The sequence below is a fragment of the Mytilus trossulus genome, chromosome 3 (genome assembly GCF_036588685.1).
Source record: "Mytilus trossulus isolate FHL-02 chromosome 3, PNRI_Mtr1.1.1.hap1, whole genome shotgun sequence".
Classification (NCBI taxonomy): Eukaryota; Metazoa; Mollusca; class Bivalvia; order Mytilida; family Mytilidae; genus Mytilus; species Mytilus trossulus.
The window spans coordinates 46,451,813-46,476,354 of record NC_086375.1 but is presented as its reverse complement, the minus strand read 5'-3'; the positions used below and the strand labels follow the sequence as shown (position 1 = coordinate 46,476,354).

Here is a 24,542-nt window from a genome sequence, read left to right as displayed (position 1 = left end):
TGGACCGTGAAATTGGGGTAAAATCTCTAATTTGGCATTAAAATTAGAAAGATCATATCATAGGGAACAAGTGTACCAAGTTTGAAGTCGATTGGACTTCAACTTCATCAAAAACTACCTCGACCAAAAACTTTAACCTGAAGCGGGACAGAGGGACGAACGAACGAACGAACGGACGAACGAACGAACGGACGGACGGACGAACGAACAGACGCACAGACCAGAAAACATAATGCCCCTCTACTATCGTAGGTGGGGCATAAAAAATCGGGGCGGGAAGATTTCAGAGGGGCAGGCGGGGATGAAAATCTATCAATTAATTTTAATTGGCCTTATTTGGAATATCTACTAATTTTCACTTCTTTTTTTCTTCAAAAAAGTGATTATTTTCGAAGGGTTAAATATTTCGTGGTGGTGTCTTGCCATGGCTTTGTTTGGACTTGTTTGCTTGCTTTTTGGCCTTGAATGTTTGTCCCTAATATTTTATTAACTGTACATTTGCATTCAGGTATCGCAGTTCATATTTATTCGTTCATAGTGTGCTAATTTATGTTTTTTGATTGAGTTATAAGCCTTCCAATTGATATTTTATCGTGTGGTTTTCTATGTTGTGATGTTATGCTATTGTTTCAGAAAAAGGGAGAAGGTTTGGTACCATTAAAACGTTTATTCCCACTGCACCTGTCCTAAGTCAGGAATCTGATGTTGTCGTTTGTTTATGTGATTTATACATGTATCTCGTTTCTTGTTTTTTTATATATATTAGACCGTTGGTTTTCCTGATTGAATGGTTTTACATTAGTAATTTTGGAGCCCTTTATAGCTTTTTGTTCTGTGTGAGCCAAGGCTCCGGGTTGAAAGCTGTACATTGACCTATAATGCATATGGTTTACTTTTATAAATTGTTAATTTGATGGAGAGTTGTCGCATTGGCACTCACACCACATCTTCCTATATCTATTTTGTGCAAATTAGAAATAGTATAAGAAAGTTATTAAAATTTCAAAAACTTAAACCACAGAGTGAATGTGTTGTTTCCTAGCGGAAGATCTAATATAAAAAAGAAGATGTGGTATGATTGCCAATGAGACAACTATCCACAAAAGACCAAAATGACACAAACATTAACAACTATAGGTCATCGTACGGCCTTCAACAATGAGCAAAGCCCATACAGCATAGTCAGCTATATAAGGCCCCAATACAACAATGTAAAACAATTCAAACGAGGAAAACTATCAGCCTTATTTATGTAAAAAAATGAACGAAAAACAAATATGTAACACATTAACAAACAACAACCACTGCATTACAGGCTCCTGACTTTGGACAGGCACATACATAAATAATGTGGCGGGGTTAAACATGTTAGCGGGATCCCAACCCTCCCCCTAATCTGGGACAGTGGTATAACAGTACAACATAAGAACGAACTATAAAAATCAGTTGAAAAAGGCTTAACTCATCAGATGGACAAAAAATACAAGTGGACGTGGCCGGGTAATAAGTCCATTTAAAAGTAAAATACAGAAAAACATGGATTTATTTTTTTACAAAATTTACTTCTGGCTACTGTTTTATGATCATAAACAAGCTAATGTCAAAGTTTGGTACAAACCCAGGATATTTTAAGAAAGTTATTGCAATTCTAAAAACTTTAACTACAGAGTGAATATAATGTTTCACTGCAGAAAATTTAAGTCCATTTATACGTAAAATATGGAAAAAATGGAACTTAATTTTTACAAAATTTACTTCTGGATACTATTTTCTGACCATAAACGAGCTTCTGTTCAAGTTTGGTACAAACCCAGTATAGTTTAAGAAAGTTGTAAAAATTTTAAAAAGTTAAACCACAGAGTGATTGTAATATTTCACCGCAGAAAATTTAAGTCCATTTGTATGTAAAATACGGAAAAAATGAACTTTTTTTTTGTACAAAATTTACTTCTTGATTTATGATCATAAACAGTGTGGAAGTTCAGTATAGTTTAAGAAAGTTATTAAAATTTTAAAAACATTAAACCACAGAGTGAATATTTGAGGACACAGCTGCCGCTGACGTGGACGGAATGTAGGATTGCTATGTCTCACTTTTTCAACTAAAGTCGAAGGCTAGACAAAAAGCACAATATCATGAAGCTATGAAGATTCTCTTTATGTTCTAATAACATAATAATAACTCTCATCTTTTTAATCAAAGAATAAATTAGCATTAAATGTCTATAAACTAAAATTATTCACAAAAAAGTTTAAATCTAAATCTAACCTTTCTATATGCCAGGTATTCCATTCCTCTGGCTATCTGGTAGGCATATGATATCAAGTCTTTTTCTGTTAATGGTTTGAATGAGCCTTTTTCTAAATCTTGCTTTTTGTATCCTGCAGAATTATGTGGTCTTCTTGATCTCAAGTAGTCTCGCATGTTACCATGTGGAGCAAGTTCAACCAATACATATAATGGCCCTGAAATTATACAATTTTCTGACAATTTCTTATACTGTTTCTTCATAGTTTTCAAGAGAACATGGTTAACCTAAGATTGACAATTGTGAATACAAATGTACACATATATGTCTACTTTTTATCATGTCTTTATTATCATCAGATTACATATTTGATATCCTTGTATAAATAACTTTAAAGTCATGAAACCTCAAATTAAAAAAAACATGCAAATGTTTTTTTATAACAAAATGGATAGTTTTCATTATTAAACCTATGTACATATATTTTTTTCTGAAGAAAATTCTTTAATTTGTCCACATTTAGAAAAAGTTTACATTTTTTAATTGATTGCTTCCAGAAAGCAATTTGCCAACGTATTTTCCACATGCAAAGTGACCTTAGCGTGAACCATTGTGTAAAAATCCTGTGATGGCAATATGCATGATTCTGTCACTGAAATAAACTATTATTTGATTGTACATGTAAAACATGTGCTCAATATCCATGCTTTTTTGTTGATTGTTTACTATAAGGTGACAAGGTAAAATTCAGAATCAAAACATGACATTTAATGAGCTGCCATATTTGTTAAATCATAACAGACAGAAAGAAAAAAAATTGACAATTATATGATATATTTCCATAAAAAATGTGCACAGAGGACTAAGTTTATGATATATACATGCATTGGTTCAAGAATTGGATAAACTTTATTTTTCACCAGTCACTCGTTTCATGTGACTTTAAAAAAACCATATTAATCAATCTACTAATTTCTGTTCTTCTGATGTTGCAAAAATACAAAGTTTCTATTACTGTTAGCTGCTATATGAAGGACCAACTTTTCCATTGTAATATATATGTAGTACTTGAAGGTGTGATGGGGATGCTGAAGTGGGATGGTCAAACTGAAGTTTGATGGCCACACTGAAGTGGGATGGTATGCGCTGAAGTATGAAGGTCCTTTCGCTGAAGTGCAATGGTTTGGCTTGACGTTTGAGTATTGTGACGTTTTCTAATACTACGTTACATCAAATACAATAGAATAATAAATAAAACAGGGATTCTAAGCAGGAGAATAAGATTGTGTTGATAAAAGTTTCATGCAAGTAGATAAAAAATGCATGCGATCAAGTAAAGGATAATTAAAGTAACTAACGATTCTAGTCTCGAACAGTGTTCTGCAATGCAGGTGGATATTTAACCCCGCCACATTATTTATGTTTGTGCCTGTCCCAAGTCAGGAGCCTGTAATTCAGTGGTTGTCGTTTGTTTAAGTGTTACATATTTGTTTTTCGTTCATTTTTTTAAATAAATAAGGCCGTTAGTTTTCTCCTTTGAATTGTTTTACATTGTCTTATCGGGGCCTTTTATAGCTGACTATATGCGATATGAGCTTTGCTCATTGCATGTTGAAGGCCGTACGGTGACCTATAATTGTTAATGTTTGTGTCATTTTGGTCTTTTGTGGATAGTGGATAGTTCTCACATTGGCAATCATACCACATCTTTTTTTTTAAACTACCTTGACCAAAAACTTAAACCTGAACGTACGAAAGGAAGGAACGAACGAACGGACAGACAGACGGAAGGACAGACGGACACATAGACCAGAAAACATCATGCCCCTCTACTATCGTAGGTGGGGCATAAAAATATGGTAGCCTAGGTGTACTGAATATAGTAAAGTGCTTTTTTTACAGATTTAGTGAAATATTTGTGATAGACTACAGATTTGATGTACAAAGCTCTTCACATTTTACATACATCAATTAGGCCGTTTAACCAGAGCCATGAATACAAGATATGCTGCACTTTTTTATGTGATAATCTACATTTCTCTATATTCAGAGTTCACAAATGGTTTATTAAATTTGATTAAAAACAGAAACACAAATATCAGTAATAATAAAGCTGTCAGATAGAAAGTCAGCATGCCACTTAGAAATAAAATGTAAACTGCTTTAAAATGCTTATTATAGCCGTAGAATGCCAAAATGACATTTTAAAAGAATTTCTGTAAACTAAAGATGTAAATCCTTTACTTTGATTGAGTTTGACAAATTGAAGCCAGCAAATCATTCAGGAAAGTTGCTAAAGTACAGAATCTAGATTTCAGGAATCCATTTCTTAGGCCCAAGAACACAGTTATTTCGTAGTGCATTTCTTTTAGACAATGAATTCAAATTGAAAAAAATTGCACCAGCTCATTCTCAAAAAGATTTTTACAGTGAAGTGTACAACCAGTGAGACAAATAATATCAAAATTAATTAGAAATTTCTACCAGCTCTAAATCAAAATATTGACAATTCTGTGTTAAGGGGGTGGAATAAGTGGAGAAATTTGATTGGTTAAGTTCCAGTGATGGTTATTTTCTTGTATGCAATCAAATGTTATGTTAAATTTTTTCTATAGTACTGGACAGGATAAAACTTTACTCATGCCAAGTATATCTTTATTTGTAACAAAGATAAATTCTGCACATTTTTTCTAAAAGTGCAAATTTAACAAATACTATGGTCGAGTTGTTGTCGCTTTGACACATTCCCCATTTCCTTTTTCAATTTTAATAGGGAAAAATCAATGGTGGTATTACACCTAGAGCAAATCTGACATGTGTGGGTAATCTTCTTTCTATGAAACTACTGAGACACATTTAACCATACTTGACCATAATAATTAATATGTTTTTTCTTTAAAAAATGTATCAGATGACCCCACCTTCCAACCCTCATGGCCCACATGAATAAAAATGGAACATAGGGGTAAAATGCAGATTTTTGTATATATCTCTGAAACTAACCCATTTGGAGCAAATCCGACAGGGGGCAGTTGATGGTTTTCTCAGAGCATGGGTCCTGTGTAATTTCGAGGAGAAGATTTTTTAAAAAGTTAACGGACATTGAATATGGACGACAGACAACAAGTGCTGCCCATTGGACCAAGATCTTGTTTAACCCTTAAAGTACACCACTTACCATTTTGTGTACAACATCCCAGGAAATTAATGATATTTTCATGGCATCCTATTAATTTCATCACTTCCATTTCTTGCATTAAATCTGTCAATTCTCTATCGGTTGCATCCTCTAAAATATTTAAATAATATTGACAATTATTAATGGATAAAACCATTGGTCACATTCAAAGAATACTGTGGATTCATTCATTTTCATGGATTGCTTAAAACTTGCATAATCGTGGATATTTGATTTTGTAATTTTTCCAATCTCTGTATTCAAAGCCTATTCAAAATATGTTATTCAATGAACATTTGAATTCAATGTTCACCTGTACCCACGAAAATTGGTATCAAACTAATGTTAATGAATCAAAAGTAATTTGTCCCAACCCAGGACAAAGAGGGGTTCCATTTACTATATGTCCCCATTCAAAAACATTGATCAGGAACCCTCCCCTTGCAGTGGCGTAGCTTGCATGTATGCTCAGATGCTCAAGCATCCACATCATTTTGACAAAACAAAATTAAAAAAAACAGCAGTTTAACTCGGAAGTATCAAAATGTAACAAGGCTGAGGATATGAGGATAACGTCCAGTCATTTTCGAAGCAGTATGCCTGGTCTTTCATTTAGGATAATTTAGTTTGATAGTTGAATCGCAGAATAGTGTTTCAAGTTAACTTTTGTTCGTATAAATAGTCTATGTCATCAGCTAAGGCAAGCGGAGAGGACTGATATGCAGACCCGTGGACATGTTTCATCTGAAATTGAACCTAGTGGAGGGATGGCTTCTCATTTGACTAGTAGTAACTAACAACTAAAACACCATATCCTGATATCGTTTCTTGCGACATTGTAAACGACGTGATAAAACAAATCAATTTGTAATAGATCGTGATAAGTCCTAGGCTTATGAATTCCCGTTTCTATTTAGGTTATAATACTAATTTTATTTTAATTCAGTAAAGAACAAAGATCCAATATTCCTCGCCATGCACATTACATGTCATATTTTATCTATCAAAGGCCAAGGAACAAGGGAATAACTAAAAAAAACTTTTATTTCTTTTTCTTTTTTATTTCTAATATCTAAAAAGAAATAAAAGCTTCACAGCAAATGAAATGGGATTTCCATTACAATTTATATTTCAAAGGGACATTACTAGTTAAAAATATTTGATTACGAATTATTTTCAAAATTGTCAAAGACATTGCGCTTATGATATGAGTTTCACTTAATCTGACAAGAATTGTACACATGAGAGTGCTAACAAGACCGGACGATCGGACGCCCGGTATTTTTATGTCTCCTGCATGCGTTTAGCTCAGTAATAAAAAATCCAAGGTTGTAGACTCAAATTCCTGGAAAGAGAAGTCACTTCAGTTCCTATACTCAGAAGTTCCTAAATTATACAGAAGTGCCGCTGTAATGGAGTACGTTTAAAAGGTTTTTGATATGTCAAATAGAAGATTGGGGGGGAAACTTTACATCAAATATTTATGAATTGAATAATGGTAGTTTCAAGGAAACAATAAAATTTGGTTAAAAATATAAATATATGAATTGGTGGGTATTTTGAATTTAAACAAAAATCTAACTAGTGTCGGCTTCTGGGGGAGTACATGTGCTTAAATAAAAAATATTTTCTGCACAAAAAGGTCCAAAACATTTTTCAGCTCGCTCGACTCGGCAAAACATCCACATCATTTGAACCCTGGCTACGTCACTGCCTTGGATCCCCAATAGAACAAGCAGAGCTTGCATTGCTCACAAGTTTGTTTTTTTGCTTAAATCTTTCATCAATGACTGTTTTTGCTTTTCAATTTATATTTAATAATAAGAGGCTTACAAATGCCATTACAATGTTCATTGTATCTGTCATATTTTCATTAAAAGCAAATAAATGCATTTTACCCATAGTGTCTTTGTTTCTTGAAGTACAAGGAAATATAATACAAATTTATACTAAATTCATTTGCGAAGATTTATAAAGTTAAAAAAACTAGAGGCTCTAAAGAGCCTGTGTCGCTCACCTTGGTCTATGTGAATATTAAACAATGGACACAGATGGATTCATGACAAAATTGTGTTTTGGTGATGGTGATGTGTTTGTAGATCTTACTTTACTAAACATTATTGCTGCTTACAATTATCTCTATCTATAACAGTACTTTCTGTGGAAAATGTTATTGAAAATCTTCAAATTTTAAGAAAATTGTTAAAAATTGACTATGAAGGGCAATAACTCCTTAGGGGGTCAATTGACTATTTTGGTCATAAGTGACTTATTTTTAGTTCTTACTTTGCTGTACATTATTGCTGTTTACAGTTTATCTCTATCTATAATAATATTCAAGATAACAAAAAAAACAGGAAAATTTCCTCAAAATTACCAATTCAGGGGCAGCAACCTAACAACCTATTATCCGATTCATCTGAAAATTCCAGGGCAGATAGATCTTGACCTGATCAACAATTTTACTTCCTGTCAGATTTGCTCTTAATGCTTTGGTTTTTGAGTTATAAGCCAATAACTGCATTTTACCCCCATGTTCTATTTTTTACCATGGCGGCCATCTTGGTTTTTGGCCGAGTTACCTGACACATATTTTTAACTAGGTACCCCAATTATGGCTAAGTTTGGTTAAATTTGGCCCAGTAGTTTCAGAGGAGAAGATTTTTCTAAAAGATTACTAAGATTTACGAAAAAATGGTTAAAAATTGACTATAAAGGGCAATAACTCCTAAAGTGGTCAACTGACCATTTTGGTCATGTTGACTTATTTGTAGATCTTACTTTGCTGAACATTATTGCTGTTTACAGTTTATCCCTATCTATAATAATATTCAAAATAATAACCAAAAACAGCAAAATTTCCTTAAAATTATCAATTCAGGGGCAGCAACCCAACAACGGGTTGTTCGATTCATCTGACAATTTCAGGGCAGATAGATCTTGACCTGTAAACATTTTTACCCCATGTCAGATTTGCTCTAAATGCTTTGGTCTTTGAGTTATAAGCCAAAAACTGCATTTTACCCCTATGATCTATTTTTAGCCATGGCGGCCATCTTGGTTGGTTGGCCGGGTCACGCCACACATTTTTTAAACTAGATACCCCAATGATGATTGTGGTCAAGTTTGGATTAATTTGTCCCAGTAGTTTCAGAGGAGAAGATTTTTGTAAAATATAACTAAGATTTACGAAAAATGGTTAAAAATGGACTAAAAAGGGCAATAACTCCTAAAGGGGTCAACTGACCATTTCGGTCAAGTAGACTTATTTGTAAATCTTACTTTGCTGAACATTATTGCTGTTTATAGTTTATCTCTATCTATAATAATATTCAAGATAATAACCAAAAACAGCAAAATTTCCTTAAAATTATCAATTCAGGGGCAGCAACCCAACAACAGGTTGTCCGATTCATCTGAAAATTTCAGGGCAGATAGATCTTGACCTGTAAACATTTTTACCCCATGTCAGATTTGCTCTAAATGCTTTGGTTTTTGAGTTATAAGCCAAAAACTGCATTTTACCCCTATGTTCTATTTTTAGCCATGGCGGCCATCTTGGTTGGTTGGCCGGGTCACGCCACACATTTTTTAAACTAGATACCCCAATGATGATTGTGGCCAAGTTTGGTTTAATTTGGCCCAGTAGTTTCAGAGGAGAAGATTTTTGTAAAAGTTAACAACGACAGACGCCGGACGCAAAGTGATGGGAAAAGCTCACTTGGCCCTTCGGGCCAGGTGAGCTAAAAATAAAACAACTTGTGTAATTGTCCTTATTGACAATTTTGGTCATAAAAAACATTTTTGAAGATGTGACTTTGCTGAACATTTTTTGCTGTTTACAGTTTATCTTTATCTTTAATTAATTTCATACAAAAACTGAAAAAATTCCTTAAAATAACCAATTTAGTGGCAGGAACCCAACAATGGCAGCCATGTTTGTCGATGGATCAAAACTTCGGATACAATTTATAAGCAAGATACCAGATAATTAAGGAAATTTTTTTTTTGTTAAAGTTTGAAATCTTTGGCCCAGTAGTTTCAGAGAAGGTTTTTTGAAATAGTTAACAACAGATGATGATGGACGCCAAGTCATTAGTGATAACATAAGCTCAAATGGTTATAGCTAACAAGAATGTGTCCCCAGTACATGAATAGCCCATCCACACTATCATTTTCTATGTTCAGTGGACCTTGAAAATGGGGGAAAATTTCTAGTTTGGCATAAAAATTACAAAGATTATAAAATAGAAAACATGAGCCCTAAGTTTCAAGTTGATTGGACTTCAACTTTATCAAAAACTACCTCTACCAAAAACTTTAACCAATCCTTTAACCTGAAGCGGGACAGACAGACGGAAGGACAAACGGACGGAAGAACGAACCAATGGATGGACAGACAAAAGAACAAATGAATGGACGCCCAGAACAGAAAACATAATGCACCAAAATGGGGCATAATAAATGGGTTTTAATCGATCCTACAAACTATCCATGTTTATGTAATAAGGAGTACTGTCTTTTGGTATGTATAACGAACACATTTACATTTATACCCTGTGTGTTATACATGACTACAAATATTTTCTTAGTTTTTTTTCAGGTCCAAAATTGGACCAAGAAATTTCCAATTGAAGTGAAAAGTAAAGATTTTTTTTGCTCAAACCTTGATTGTTTTTTATGTGTTATAATATTAATATTCTTGATTTGTCATGTTTTATTCAAATAAAATACATTTTATATCTTTGTTGTTACGTTTTTCGTGTAAATTAGTCAATATGTTTTGCAATCCAGAAATTTGCCAATTGTCTTAATATTGAAGACACAATAAAGCTTTTGTTATTGGTTAAATCAGCCTAGAGTTGTGTTCCTTGTTGTCATAACTTATTGTTTTGTATGTGTTCATCATAAAGAGTTGAAGAAAAGTGTATGAAAATTTAATAAACAACACTCAATTTGAAAAGATAAACCATATAATATATCAGGTGATCACAAGCCATGTGGCTCAGTCATGTGACATAATATTGTAAAGTGATGATTTATTCTATGAGAAGTTTATTTTTATAAATACGTTTTTACTTTGTAACTTTTCAACTTTTAAACAACTGTTTAAAACCTTTCAAGAAATTATGATTGAAAACATGATTATCACATAATTGTAACCTGAACAAATTTAATTAGGAACAAGGTCAACCTGTCACCGATTTGTTTTGACATTCATTAGACCTGCATGGGGTTGAAGTCATAAAACTTTGCTCAGTGCTCGGAGCACAAAAATCTTGCTCAAAACATAAAATCCAGCATTTTGATTGGTTTTTATTTGTATAAGTACAAAAAACTGACTCAAATATTTATTACTTCAAAGCCTGTTGATTGAGGTGGGATAATCCAGATTAACAGCTAGAATCATCAAACAAAAAATAAAAGTATTGAGATTTTAACAATTCATTACAGCACTAATGACATTAATTGATTTGTAATTATTTTATTGTTTGAATCAGAACATTAATTGGATATTTAATCTTGTCCTTTATACTCAAACAATTCATCCTTTTAACTGTGATTTTCCAAAAATTATCAAAGTTCAAAGCCCATAATTATAGCAAAAATGAGCCTAGCGGAACAAAACTGAAACTTAACAATTCCTAGTTGTGGAATTAGGGAATGACAGAATGATGGAATGACGGAATGACAGAATTACAGAATGACCGAATTACGGACATGGGTAAAACTATATGGCACCGACATCTTTGTTGCGGGCCATATTCGTTGCAGGGCCATAACAATGCAAATTTTTCAATAAAGATAAAAAAGATGGAAAAAATTCAATTCTTATTTCCCAAAATTTTATGCTTGTCTAATAAAAAAAGAAAACCTAAGCATAAATCCAGTTTTCATTAATACTATTTGATATTTGATCTAAAATATATAAGTAAATTTTACCCTTCAACATCTTGACTGCTATGGCAGTTGTTGGAGCTTTATTTAAACCAACAGCTTCTGCTTTAAAAACTTTACCAAATGCTCCTTCCCCAAGAGGTTCACCAAGTGATAACCTATAACAATAAATAAATTATTTCATCTCATATTCATTTAGATATTGAGATACTGATTGATGTAACCATATATATATAACTAAATAAAATTCTAATAGTTGTACACATTTTCTTAGATATAAGAAGATGTGGTATGAGTGCCAATGAGACAACTCTCCATCCAAATGACAATTTATAAAAGTAAACCATTATATGTCAATGTACGGCCTTAACACAGAGCCTTGGCTCACACTGAACAACAAGCTATAAAGGGCCCCAAAATTACTAGAGTAAAACCATTCAAACGGGAAAACCAACATTCTAATTTATATAAAACTAGAGGCTCTAAAGAGCCTGTGTCGCTCACTTTTGTCTATGTGAATATTCAAGGACATGACAAAATTGTGTTTTGGTGATAACTAAGATTTATGAAAAATGGTTAAATATTGACTATAAAGGGCAATAACTCCTAAAGGGGTCAACTGACCATTTCGGTTATGTTGACTTATTTGTAAATCTTACTTTGCTGAACATTATTGCTGTTTAGTTTATCTCTATCTATTATAATCATGATAATATTCAAGATAATAACCAAAAACAGCAAAATTCAAGGGTAGCAACCCAACAAAAGGTTGTCCGATTCATCTAAAATTTTTAGGGCAGATAGATCTTGACCTGATCAACAATTTCACTCTATGTCAGATTTGTTCTAAATGCTTTGGTTTTTGAGTTATAAACCAAAAGCTGCATTTTACCCCTATGTTCTATATTTAGCCCTGGCGGCCATCTTGGTTGGTTGGCCGGGTCACTTGACACAATTTTTAAACTAGATACCCTAATAATGTTTTGGCCATGTTTGGTTAAATTTTTATAAAAGTTAACGACGATGGATGATGGACGCCAAGTGATGAGAAAAGCTCACTTGGACCTTCGGGCCAGGTGAGCTAAAAACAAGAAACGAGAAACACATATAAATTATATAAACAAACTACAACTATACTGTACATCAGATTCCTGACTGTGATGGATTAAATGTTTTAATGGGTTAAACCATTTATTACTTATGATTTACAATTTTCAGGGCTTTTGAACAATTTTGTACCGAGACACATGTTTTTTTTTATCTAGGTAATGTGAGAATGTTATATTTGCTCTTTTAAAAAATTACCAGAAAATCAAGTTTCTCACATTGTATTGCATGATCAGGCCTCTACAATAACATTTTTTTTAACTTGTCCAGGAGGACTTTGCATTATAAGTTGATTCAAGGAACAAAAGAAATTTAAAACAATAGAACAGAAGTTAGTTTTATATCTTTTGAAATATTTTTCAAAAATTATGAGTCAAGAAAAACTGAAACTAGTCATGTCACAGAACTTAGGATCTACTTTTTAACAATGCCAAGTCAAATCAGACTTGCATATGAGGCACCGTCTGATAGGCATGTCAATGTAAATTCATTGGATTTGTATCGTGTTTTTATTTTAAAGTCGAATTTTTTGTCAGCTTTTTCCAGTTTTATCCATTTCATACAGTAAGTACAGAGTGAGTCATGGATGATATTACGACACTCATTCCAATTTATAATTGACTGGGGAAGATAATTAGGTCCTTTACTGAGGAATGATTTTAACTCTCCGTCTTGAAATATGTTAAGATCTCCTGTTATAACATGGGAAATTGGTCCATAAATGTATTTGGAATTACTGCAATTACATGAAGTAGGTGTATTTTCACTGATATTAAAATCTTTACACAATTGGCTATAATTAAACACAAATTTCCGGGTAGATTTCTTGTAAATATAACAAATAAGAGGGAGCTCAGTATTATCAAAATATCCAGGAATTTGTTCTTTAACAGAATGGTTGTTAAAAATACCAGCAATATTTACAAAATCAAAACCTTTATTGACATACTTTATTTTAATAAAATGTTTTTTATGATCTTCAGGACGATCAATTTTAGGAAACAGTTTAGAATAACAATATGCCATTATAATTTGAACAATTTCGTACTTAGGACTGCTATATGAAATTGTGTTGCAATCCTCTAAAATTTTATTTAACTTATTACAAAAACGTAATCGGTAATGAACAGAGCTTTGTTAACAGATAATGTCTGCCGTTGTTTTTTGAAATAGAAATTAGGTCCGAAATACTGGTGTGATTGGTCCGAAATTTTCTTTGATTGTGATTTTTTCTACGACCATGAGAATGTTTTTTTTCGAACAGTTTTAGAAACAATATCCAAAATGTTAACAGTATCGGTTCTTGATATTTTTTAATCTAATTTAATTCAATTATTTTCCGTGATTGTACAAACTTTGAATGAGATTCACCAGGCTGCTTATTTACTTCTTCCAAAGGTTGAACTGCTAAATATTTGATAGGATGACTGTGCTTCTTAAGGTGTTGATAAATGATACTTTTGAATTTATTGGGTTATTTTCTTGAGTGCGTTTAGATAAATATCGACCAGTTTAACCTACGTACTGAATACCGCATCCTGGTTTGTTTCATGTGAGTAAATAAATAAGACTGTTTTTTTTTCAAGTTATATCAGTTTCAAATTTTAAAGAAAATGCGCAACCGTTAAGTGTGGACCTTACCGTATTGTTGGTGGAAAGACGGGGACATGTTACTCATTTTTTGGTATGACACTTATCGATAGAAGGGCAACCACGATTTTTATTTTTAAAAATGTTAGCGATGGTAAAATTTTAGATAGGCGATTTTGAAGATTGAGACGTGTAGATACCCTTTGAACAAGTTAAGTATCTAATATTTTTCCATTTCTAAGCTTCCTATTTGTTTTTTGTTTGTGAATTATATTAGAAAGGAGCAAAGACTGGTGTCCAGGATATGAACCAGCATACAATGAATTAAGTTATGAAAAAATGATAAATCTGTTCGGCTAAAAACGCTATCTGTATTAATTACCCAACAAGAATGTGTCCTCAGTACACGAATGCCCCACTCGCACTATCATTTTCTATGTTCAGTGGACCGTGAAATTCGGGTAAAATCTCTAATTTGGCATTAAAATTAGAATGATCATATCATAGGGAACATGTGTACCAAGTTTGAAGTCAATTGGACTTCAACATCTTTAAAAACTACCTTGACCAAAAACTTTAACCTGAAGCGGGACAGACGGATGAACAGACAGACAGACGAATGGACGGACGAACGGACGCACAGACCAGAAAACATAATGCCCCTCTACTATCGTAGGTGGGGCATAAAAAAGATAGGGTATATCAGGGTAGCGACTGACGTCTGACTAAATATTCTCGCTCTGACACACACTCCATAATCTAGTATATTATAAGAGCATATAAACCTGTTAAATTAAACTAATATTGATATAGCTTTTACTTGTCTGACCTTTTTATCCTGTAGTACAAGACAATCAGACAAGTGTTATTGTTGAGCCCTAATGATTCCAGTATATATATGAGAAAATGTTAAACCTTGGAAAAAAAGAGTTTTTGGAAAAACTTCTTGTTATATTTCATACTACAGTGGTTACAATATCTATTGAAATCATCTGAAAATTGATACGTTACCAATCAAATATCAGGTCATTATACAGCTTTTAACCAAAGAAACAATCTGGATGTCAGAAACAGTGAGCAATGCTATTTGTGGGTCGACAGATATAAGTTAAAATGTTGTCATGAGTCAATATATATGTCTTTACAGTATGATAACTTTCATGGAATGGTCAATGTTATGCTTTAACTTACTGTTCCCGTCTAAATTCCCAGTGTTTGTCCAGAGGGAGATCATACTCTGACATCATGGTCAAATCAGATGACAAGCGTCTTCTTGGACCAGGTTCAATTCTGATTGTGGGTAAAACAAATGGTTGTGTACCATCATAAGATTTGTATGGATGGTAATTTTCATTCTGGAATTGATGCAAAACATTCTGATATGAAATTAAAATGTATACCTGTTTCAAATTTGTGTGCAGATTCATGTCATTTTTTTTAATTATCATGATTTTGTAATAGAAATAAACATCATAAAAGTTTGAAGAGCACACAGACTATCGCTAATAATAAATGAAGCAAGTCCAGATGCAAAGCTGTTATAAATATTCAAATCTAAAATTGACAAAAACTTCCTTAAAACTAAATTAGATTCTGTCTAGATTGAATATCTTTATTTTCATAATCTAAACATTACTGATGAACATTTAATGAATCTCAATAATCTTCCTTTCCTAAGACTTTATACTTTGTAACTTTTACACCATATAAAGACAACTTCCTCATAAAACTTCATTTCCTAATTATAACCGAATAAGTCAAACATATTCTTTTTTTGTGCACTTGTATTTGAAATTATCAGTAATAAAATATGTTTGAATATTGAAACTAGCCTGTGTCATGACAATTACTCTCTTGACATTTCTATATTTGCTGGACTGTACCCTCTTGTAATGTCTATAACATTTAAATATCAGGAGTAACAGGAAGAGAACAACTACTGATGCGACACCACCGATAATGTAGATTACTATTTGCTCTTTATCGTTTGTTCCTCCTGAACTAATGTCTACTGCTTCTGCTTGTTCATCTGCAATTAAAGTATTTGTAATTAAAAAGTTTTCAAAAGATGAAATAATATGTTTGAAAGGAAATGGTAAATATGTGTCAGCTCAATAGCTGGCTTATCTACAATATTTATAACCAATTCAATCCTTTTTTCCTCCTCATCAAACTTTTAATTGTTAAAAGTCTTTATTTTAGGAATGATTGTAATATTTTTTTCTGTTTATGAAGGAATAATATCATTAAAAAAAATGTGGTGCACACTGAATAACCCACTACATAAGTTACTCTAAAGTGTGTATCACATTCAACATTTTTAACGATGAACGCCATGATTTTTGTTGGTGTTAAAACTGCTTATTCTCCTTTTTTATAAGTGTTCTATACTTTAAGCACCTGCATAGCCATTTTTACTTGATAGAAATATAAGATAAGGGGGTTTCAAATATTTATTTATTACATATATAAAGTTAAGATAAAGTGATCAGCCATCATATATTATAATTGGTAAAAAGTATCTCTGCTTAAGCTACATAATGTCAACTTTGGTAACACTATTGAGCAGTGGCTTTCTGGTAGGTAGCTGTCTCAATATGTTTGGTAAAGTCATTAGGGTCACCATAGTCAGCTTGGCAAGAAGTGTAGTAACTTTACTAGTAAGCATGATCTTGACCCAATGGCACTGGACTTGTACAATTTAAAATCAGATCTCCAGGCAGAGAAAATTTGGCTAGATAATTGGTTGTTTTTAATTTGCTGCTAGGGTATTTGGTAACTATAACTGTTCAATGTTTTCAACAGCATCAAATTAAAGTCTTTTTTTTTACATCTTAATCCATTGTCAGTATTTCACTTTTAATCATCCAGACGTGTGTCTTAAACTAGCTAGTTGATGACCAGGTAATTGCCAATAATTTGTTATTGCTGTATATATAGTCTAATAATAAACACCTTCATTGATTACTCAAAGCTATTAACCTTACGACACAAAAACAAGAAAAAGAAATGGTGATCGACCTTCTGTTTTTACAGACTTTTCCAATATCAATTTCGAGTTTCTCAAGAGTTTTACCCTGTCAGTTTTAATTCTGTAAACAAAAATGTTTACTGAAACTTTTTCGATGTTGACATTTTCAAAAGTTGTAGATTTCAAATTTTAATGGGAAGGATGGAAGAGGGTCTGAAAAACAAGAGATTTCGACTCCCATCGGAAGAATCACATGTATGACATACAAAATTTAATTATTACACAATACAAACTAGACTAAGTGAAATCCCTGGCCACACTTCACTCTGAAACTGTTTTATAGCAAAGTCAATGTTGGATTTCTTTGACAGACACAAATGATGCCCCTGCAGATGCAAAGTCTTATTTAAAAATAACTGTCTAACACTTTACCTAAAATATGACAAAGGTAAATTATATTATCACCCAAAAGAGCAAATATAAATAAGAATCAAAATCCTGACCCCATGCACAAAAAATGGAAAAACCACCAACTAAGTGAAAACTTCCTAGCATTTAACTGTAGGACAATTATCTGTATGCGAGCTCCCCTTATGCAAGTAACTACTACAAAAAATGATTAAGAGCAAATATTAAACAAAATCAAAACCCTGACCACATGCACACCTTCAATACATGTACAAAGACTACAAACAGACATCAGAGTGAAAACTTCCTAGAATTCAAACTGTAGGAGGAGTTAAGTGGAATAACTGTACACCCATAATGGGACGGACATACAGAGAGACACTGACAGGGGTAAAATAATATGACGTTTCAGTTGTGGCGGCATTAAAAGAATTAAATTTTTTAGAAAAAACTGTACATTAATTTCCAATTTTCATGATGCCAAACCTCCTATTTTTATGACAGTCTATAAAAAATTTATTGATAATGATGTAATCGAAAATTGATAATTAATTCTCCAAACGATTAAATCATTTTTATGTGAATATTTTGCTCTAAGACGCATTATTTCTTGGTGAAAAACAAACATTTCTCATTCTTATCTAAGCCTTTACCTAAAACTGTTAGCCAGGCAGTCTGGTAATATCTACCAAGTGGATTAGAAATCAAGCAACCATACCATCCAGCATTATCTTTTGTTACATTCTTTATTGTCAGTATTTCTGGGTGACTTAAATTCACCATGGATTGCTAAAATATCAAATAAAACAGCATTAGAGGATGAGTATATAAAACATTGAAAACCAAATTTTCAAAAAAGTGAACTAAGACAATAAATTATCAAAAAAGTGAAAAAAGAAGAAAATATTTCAATAAACTAGACAATTAGAATCACATTATTTTCTTAATTCACTTGAGATTTGTCATGCAGTCAGTTTTTTAAATATACACATGTATATATACTATTGTATAACACTTTTTAACAGCAAGATAAACTTATCAACAGACAATAAGAAATTAAATTTAAAGAAACATTCACATCAAGATCATTCAGACACACAATATCTGTAAACATTTCATGACTCAGTGAGACATTTTTCAAGCGACATACATTTTGGTGTGAAAATCCCAATGCAACCTTCTACTTGAGGTATTAATAAGTTAAAGTTATGAAATAACTGTTTCACAAATGATATCGGATATGTTCCTTATGTTGTTACTACAATCCCCTTCCCTTTCATGAATGTGACCTACTAAATTAGACTATTTACTGGACTTGTCATTACATAAGCAACATGACGGGTGCCACATGTGGAGCAGAATCTGCTTACCATTCTGGAGCACCTGAGATGACCCCCAATTTTTTATGGGATTCGTGTTGCTTATTCTTTATTTTTCTATGTTGTGTCATGTGTTCTTATTGTTTGTCTTTTTTATTTTTAGCCAGGTGTTGTCAGTTTATTTTAGTTGATTTATGAGTTTGACTGTTCCTCTGGTATCTTTCGTCCCTCTTTTTTTGAAGTCTAGATTGACTATATAGATATAAAAATTCTGGTCTTGGCCCGTAATTCCTAAACAGTTTGGACCATCACCACCAAAAAAAAATCTGAATCTTCCTTTTGTGGTTTTAATATAACTAAAAAGTGTGTGAAGATTTATGGAATAATCATAAATAGTTTCTGAGATACGGCACAACATGTAAAACTCCTCCTTTTTTTTTTTAATAAACATGATCACTCTAAAATAAGATAAAGAATCATCACAAAAAAGTAAACAGATCTTCAGATTAATATAACTTACCACTGAACCATGAAAATGAGGTCAAGGTCAGATGACTCCTGCCAGTTGGACATGTACACCTTACAGTCCTTCCATACACCAATATACAAGACCTATTGCTTATAGTATCTGAGATATGGACTTGACCACCAAAACTTAACCTTGTTCACTGATCAATGAAATGAGGTCGAGGTCAAGTGAAAACTGTCTGACAGGCATGATGACCTTGCAAGGTACGCACATACCAAATATAGTTATCCTATTACTTATAATAAGAGTGAATTTAACATTACAAAAAATCTGAACTTTTCTTTAAGTAGTCACTGAACCATGAAAATGAGGTCAAGGACATTGGACATGTGACTGACATGAGGCATCTATATACAAAGTATGAGGTATCCAGGTTTTCCATCTTATAAAATACAAAGCTTTTAAGAAGTTAGCTAATGCCACCGCCGCTGCTGCCGGATCACTATCACTATGTCTAGCTTTCTGTGAGAAAAGTCGCAGGCTCGCCAAAAATTGTCATAATGAAAAAATTTCTTTTAGTAGAAAATCATTTAACCTGTATGATGTTGACATATGGCTGGTTTTCATCGTCTCGATAGGAACCATTGACTGTGTATTGTTGTAACCATTGTGTATGGTGCTGTAGGTCATTTCTCAACACTTTACACTCAAACCTAGCATCACTCCCGGCTTGAACTGTCTGGTTATTTGGTCCCAAACCAATTGGTTTTGTCATTATTGTCACTTTTAATATATATGATTAATTAATTATTTACAGTTTTTGCCGTTTCCATGAATAAATACACTATTAAATAGATGTAAAAGAACGGAGAAAACTGAATTAGTGACAAGATTAAACTTAATTGATAATAAAGTATTTTATATATGTTTCTCACACAAAATTAATTTGGGAAATGATCTAACAATTTGAAATTGGTTAAAAAATTTATATAAAATTTCAATTGAAGATTTCTTGCTATTGTGTAATTGCGTTATACTGTGTTTATGCGCAATACTGTGCAAAAGAAGATTTCTTTCTATTGCGCAAACTGTGTAATTAGATTTTTCTTGTTTCTTGTTATTTGGCAATATTGTGCAAGATATAGATTTCTTGCTATTGTGCAATTGCAAATTTCTAGCTATTGAGCAATTACTTTTACATAAAGATATCAGAAATAAACAATGGAAATTTGAAAATGTTACTTAAGGTGGTACCTAACACTACAGGGAGATAACTCTGTAAAGTCAGCTAAACGTTTTAATTACGTTGTGTTGTAAAGGGAATATTAAGCTTCTCAATGATCAAAATTGTTGTTTGTCAAACTGCTATATAACCAGTGTTATTTTTCTGACAAAACGGTTGGTTCAAAAAAAATTTAAATTTTTATATTTTTGTTAAAAGGTCAATGTAAATACATTGGCAAAGTTTTATGAAAACTAAACAAGCCAAATTAATTTTAGTGAAAGTGTTGGGTACCACCTTAAGACAAAAAAAAAATTAAAAAAATTATAACACCATCTTCCAATTTTTAAAACGCCTTTGAGCAATTTCCTCTATACTCAATATCTGCCTATAGTTTGTGCAATGGTACCTTGCAGTACAATTTTAGAGAGATCCATACACTTAAACACAAGTTAATGTCTGGAAACTAGAAAAAATGCTTGTTTTGGTCTCTTTTTTGCCCCTTATTCTGTAACATTTGAGGCAAATACCGCAAACTAAATCCTAGCCTTCCCTTGTGATATGGAATCTTGAGGTACAATTTCAGAGAGATTTATACATTTAAACACAAGTTATTGTCTTTATTGTCTGATAATGGACATTATTCTAAGCTCCAAATTATACACAAGAAACAAAAAATAAAAATCGTACAAGACTACCAAAGGCTTGAAGCTCCTGACTTGTGACAGCCGCAAACATGAGGCCTTTTGTGTCTTAAGTTGATAAAGATGTGAAAACAATATTCTACTACAAAAAATATTTGTGGTCGTATAAAAAAATGGCTTATAACACATTTTAGCATCATCATTTATGTTTTCTTGTGTTTATTTTAGTTTCACAAGTGTTTATTTTCTGTAAAATTTTCTGCTAATATTCTTATGTCACCCTTTTATGACTTTTGGTAGCTCATTCATAAAAAAGCAACATATACGAAGTACTATCTGAACAGCCAAAATAATATACATGTATTCCTATTTTACCAAAGGTGTGTACTCAAAGGGTTTGAAGAATTTCATGATAGAATCAGAGATAATGTATGCATGATTTTCTATATTTCATGTGCAAAATTAAATCTTTAAAAATAATTGTCAACTAGAGACTCTGAAGAGTCTGTGTCACTCACCTGACACTACTAGGGTTTTTGAAAAAGATAAAAATCATAACAGATACTTAAAATAATGTACTTAAAATAATGTTTGAGGCTAAATTTGGTTAAATATTGTTATCTTTGCTTTCATTCCATTCAGTGGTTCTGTAAAAAAACTAGAGGCTCTAAAGAGCCTGTGTCGCTCACCTTGGTCTATGTGAATATTAAAGGAAGCAGATGGATTCATGACAAAATTGTGTTTTGGTGATGGTGATGTGTTTGTACATCTTACTTTACTGAACATTCTTGCTGATTAAAATTATCTCTATCTATAATGAACTTGGCCCATTAGTTTCAGTGGAAAATGTAAGTAAAAATTTACAAATTTTTATGAAAATTGTTAAAAATTGACTATAAAGAACAATAACTCCTAAGGGGGTCAATTGACCATTTCGGTCATGTTGACTTATTTGTAAATCTTACTTTGCTCAACATTATTGTTGTTTACAGTTTATCTCTATCAGTATCAATAATAATATTCAAGATAATGACCAAAAACAGCAAAATTTCCTTAAAACTAACAATTCAGGGTCAGCAACCCAACAACGGGTTGTCCGATTCATCTAAAATTTTCAGAGCAGATAAATGTTGACCTGATAAACAATTTTACCCCATGTCAGATTTGCTCTAAATGCTTTGAGTTTTGAGTTATAAGCCAAAAACTGCATTTTACCCCATGTTCTATTTTTAGCCATGGCGGCCATCTTGGTTGGATGGCCGGGTCACCAGACACATTTTTCAAACTACTAACCCAAAGATGATTGTGGTCAAGTTTGGATTAATTTGGCCAAGTAGTTTCAGAGGAGAAGATTTTTGTAAGATTACTAAGATTTACGAAAAATGGTTAAAAATTAACTATAAAGGTCAATAACTCCTAAAGGGGTCAACTGACCATTTCAGTCATGTTGACTTATTTGTAAATCTTACTTTGCTGAACATTATTGCTGTTTACTGTTTATCTCTATCTATAATAATATTCAAGATAATAACCAAAAACAGCAAAATTTCCTTAAAATTACTAATTCAGGGGCAGCAACCCAACAACGGGTTATCCGATTCATCTGAAAATTTCAGGGCAGATAGATCTTCACCTGTTTAACAATTCGATCCCTATCAGATTTGCTCTAAATGCTTTGGTTTTTGAGTTATAAGCCAAAAACTGCATTTTACCCCTATGTTCTATTTTTAGCCATGGTTGGCCGGGTCACCGGACACATTTTTTAAACTAGATACCCCAATGATGATTGTGGCCAAGTTTGGTTTAATATGGCCCAGTAGTTTCAGAGGAGAAGATTTTTGTAAAAGTTAACGACGACGACGGACGGACCTATATTAAACTATGTCCACACTGGTGGCCATCTTGGATGATGGATCAATTACAAAGTAACAGCACATTGTCAGCAGCTCATAAAGCTCATGTTTATCCTATTTTTTGTTTCATTCCATTCAACATGTTCAATGGTTCTCTAAAAGAAGATAATTAAATGTATTTCCTGTAGGGTTCTATGTGAAACTTAGTCCCCTGCTGGTGGCCATATTGGATGATAGATCTACTAAAAAGTAACAAAAATTGGTCAGCACCTCATAGGAACATTCTGGCTGTGTTTAATTTCATTCCATTCAGTGGTTCTTTAATAGAAGACATTTGTATGTTTTTCTCATAGGGACATAAATGTAAAACTAAGTCCCCCGTTGGCGGCCATCTTGGATAATGGATCGACTACAAAGTAACAAAATTCGGGCAGCACCTCATAAGGAACATTCATGCCATGTTTGGTTTCACTCCGTTCAGTAGTTCTCTAAAAGAAGTCATTTGTATGCATTTTCCATAGGGTCCTATGTTAAACTAAGTCCCAGGCTAGTGGCCATTTCGGATTATAAATCAGCTAAAAAATAACAACACTTGTTCAGTACCTTGGTCATGCTATGTTTGGTTTCATTTCATTCAGTGGTTATCTAACAGAAGACATTTGTATGTATATACAATAGGGTCTTATGTTAAACTAAGACCCCCACTGGCAACCATCTTTGATGATTGATAGGTAACAACACTTGGTCAGCACCTCATTAAGACCTTAAATTTCACTCTATGTTTGGTTTCTTTCCATTCAGTGTTTTTCTGAAAGAAGACATTTCTATGTGTTTCCCGTATGGTCCTATTTGAAAATAAGTCTCATGCTTGCAGCCGTCTTGGATGATGGATTGGCTACATAGTAACAACACAGTCATGTTCGGCATCTCATAAGAAACATTCATGCTATGTTTGGTTTCATTCCATTCAGTGGTTACCTAAAGGAAGATATTTGAATGTAATTCCCATAGGGTCCAATGTAAAACTAAGTCCCCCCACTGGCAGCCATCTTGGATGATGGATTAGCTACAAAGTAACAACATTTTTTCAACACTTCATAAAGAACATTCATGCAATGTTTGGTGTCATTCCATTCAGTGTTTCTCTAAAAGAAGACATTTGTATGTATTTCACAAAGAGTCCTATGTTAAACTAAGTCCCCCGCTGGATCCATCTTGGTTGATGGATCGACTACAAAGTAACAAAACTTGGTCAGCACCTCATTTTTAAAAGTAACATTCATGCTATTTTTGGTTCCAATACATTCAGTGGTTCTCTAAAAGATGACATTTGTACGTATCTCCCATAGGGTCATAATGTTGAATTAAGTCCCCTACTGGTTGCCATCTTGGATGATGGATCAGCTACAAAGTAACAATACTTGGTAAGCACCTCATAACAACAATCATGCTATTTTTGGTGTCATTGCATTCAATAGTTCCTTTTAAAGAAGACATTTGTATGTATTTCCAATAGGGTCCTTAGTTAAACTAAGGCCCCTGCTGGCAGCCACCTTGCATGATGGATAGGCTACAAAGCAACAACATTTGGTCGGCACTTCATAAAGAACATTCATGCTATGTTTGATGTCATC

The 24,542-nt window shown here is 32.8% G+C and overlaps 1 protein-coding gene across 1 annotated transcript in view; it reads right to left on the bottom strand.

Annotated features, from left to right (window-relative positions):
• Nucleotides 1–2,236: 2,236 nt before the first annotated feature.
• LOC134710826 (fibroblast growth factor receptor 2-like) overlaps nucleotides 2,237–24,542 on the bottom strand; it is a 39,880-nt gene continuing 17,574 nt past the window's right edge. The window contains exons 5-11 of the mRNA XM_063571223.1: nucleotides 19,785–19,972; nucleotides 18,055–18,190; nucleotides 15,855–16,051; nucleotides 15,214–15,377; nucleotides 11,371–11,483; nucleotides 5,428–5,538; nucleotides 2,237–2,466 (exon numbers count right to left, since the gene is read on the bottom strand). Coding sequence (XP_063427293.1) covers nucleotides 2,237–2,466; nucleotides 5,428–5,538; nucleotides 11,371–11,483; nucleotides 15,214–15,377; nucleotides 15,855–16,051; nucleotides 18,055–18,190; nucleotides 19,785–19,972 — 1,139 coding nt within the window. The remainder of the gene's footprint in view (nucleotides 2,467–5,427; nucleotides 5,539–11,370; nucleotides 11,484–15,213; nucleotides 15,378–15,854; nucleotides 16,052–18,054; nucleotides 18,191–19,784; nucleotides 19,973–24,542) is intronic.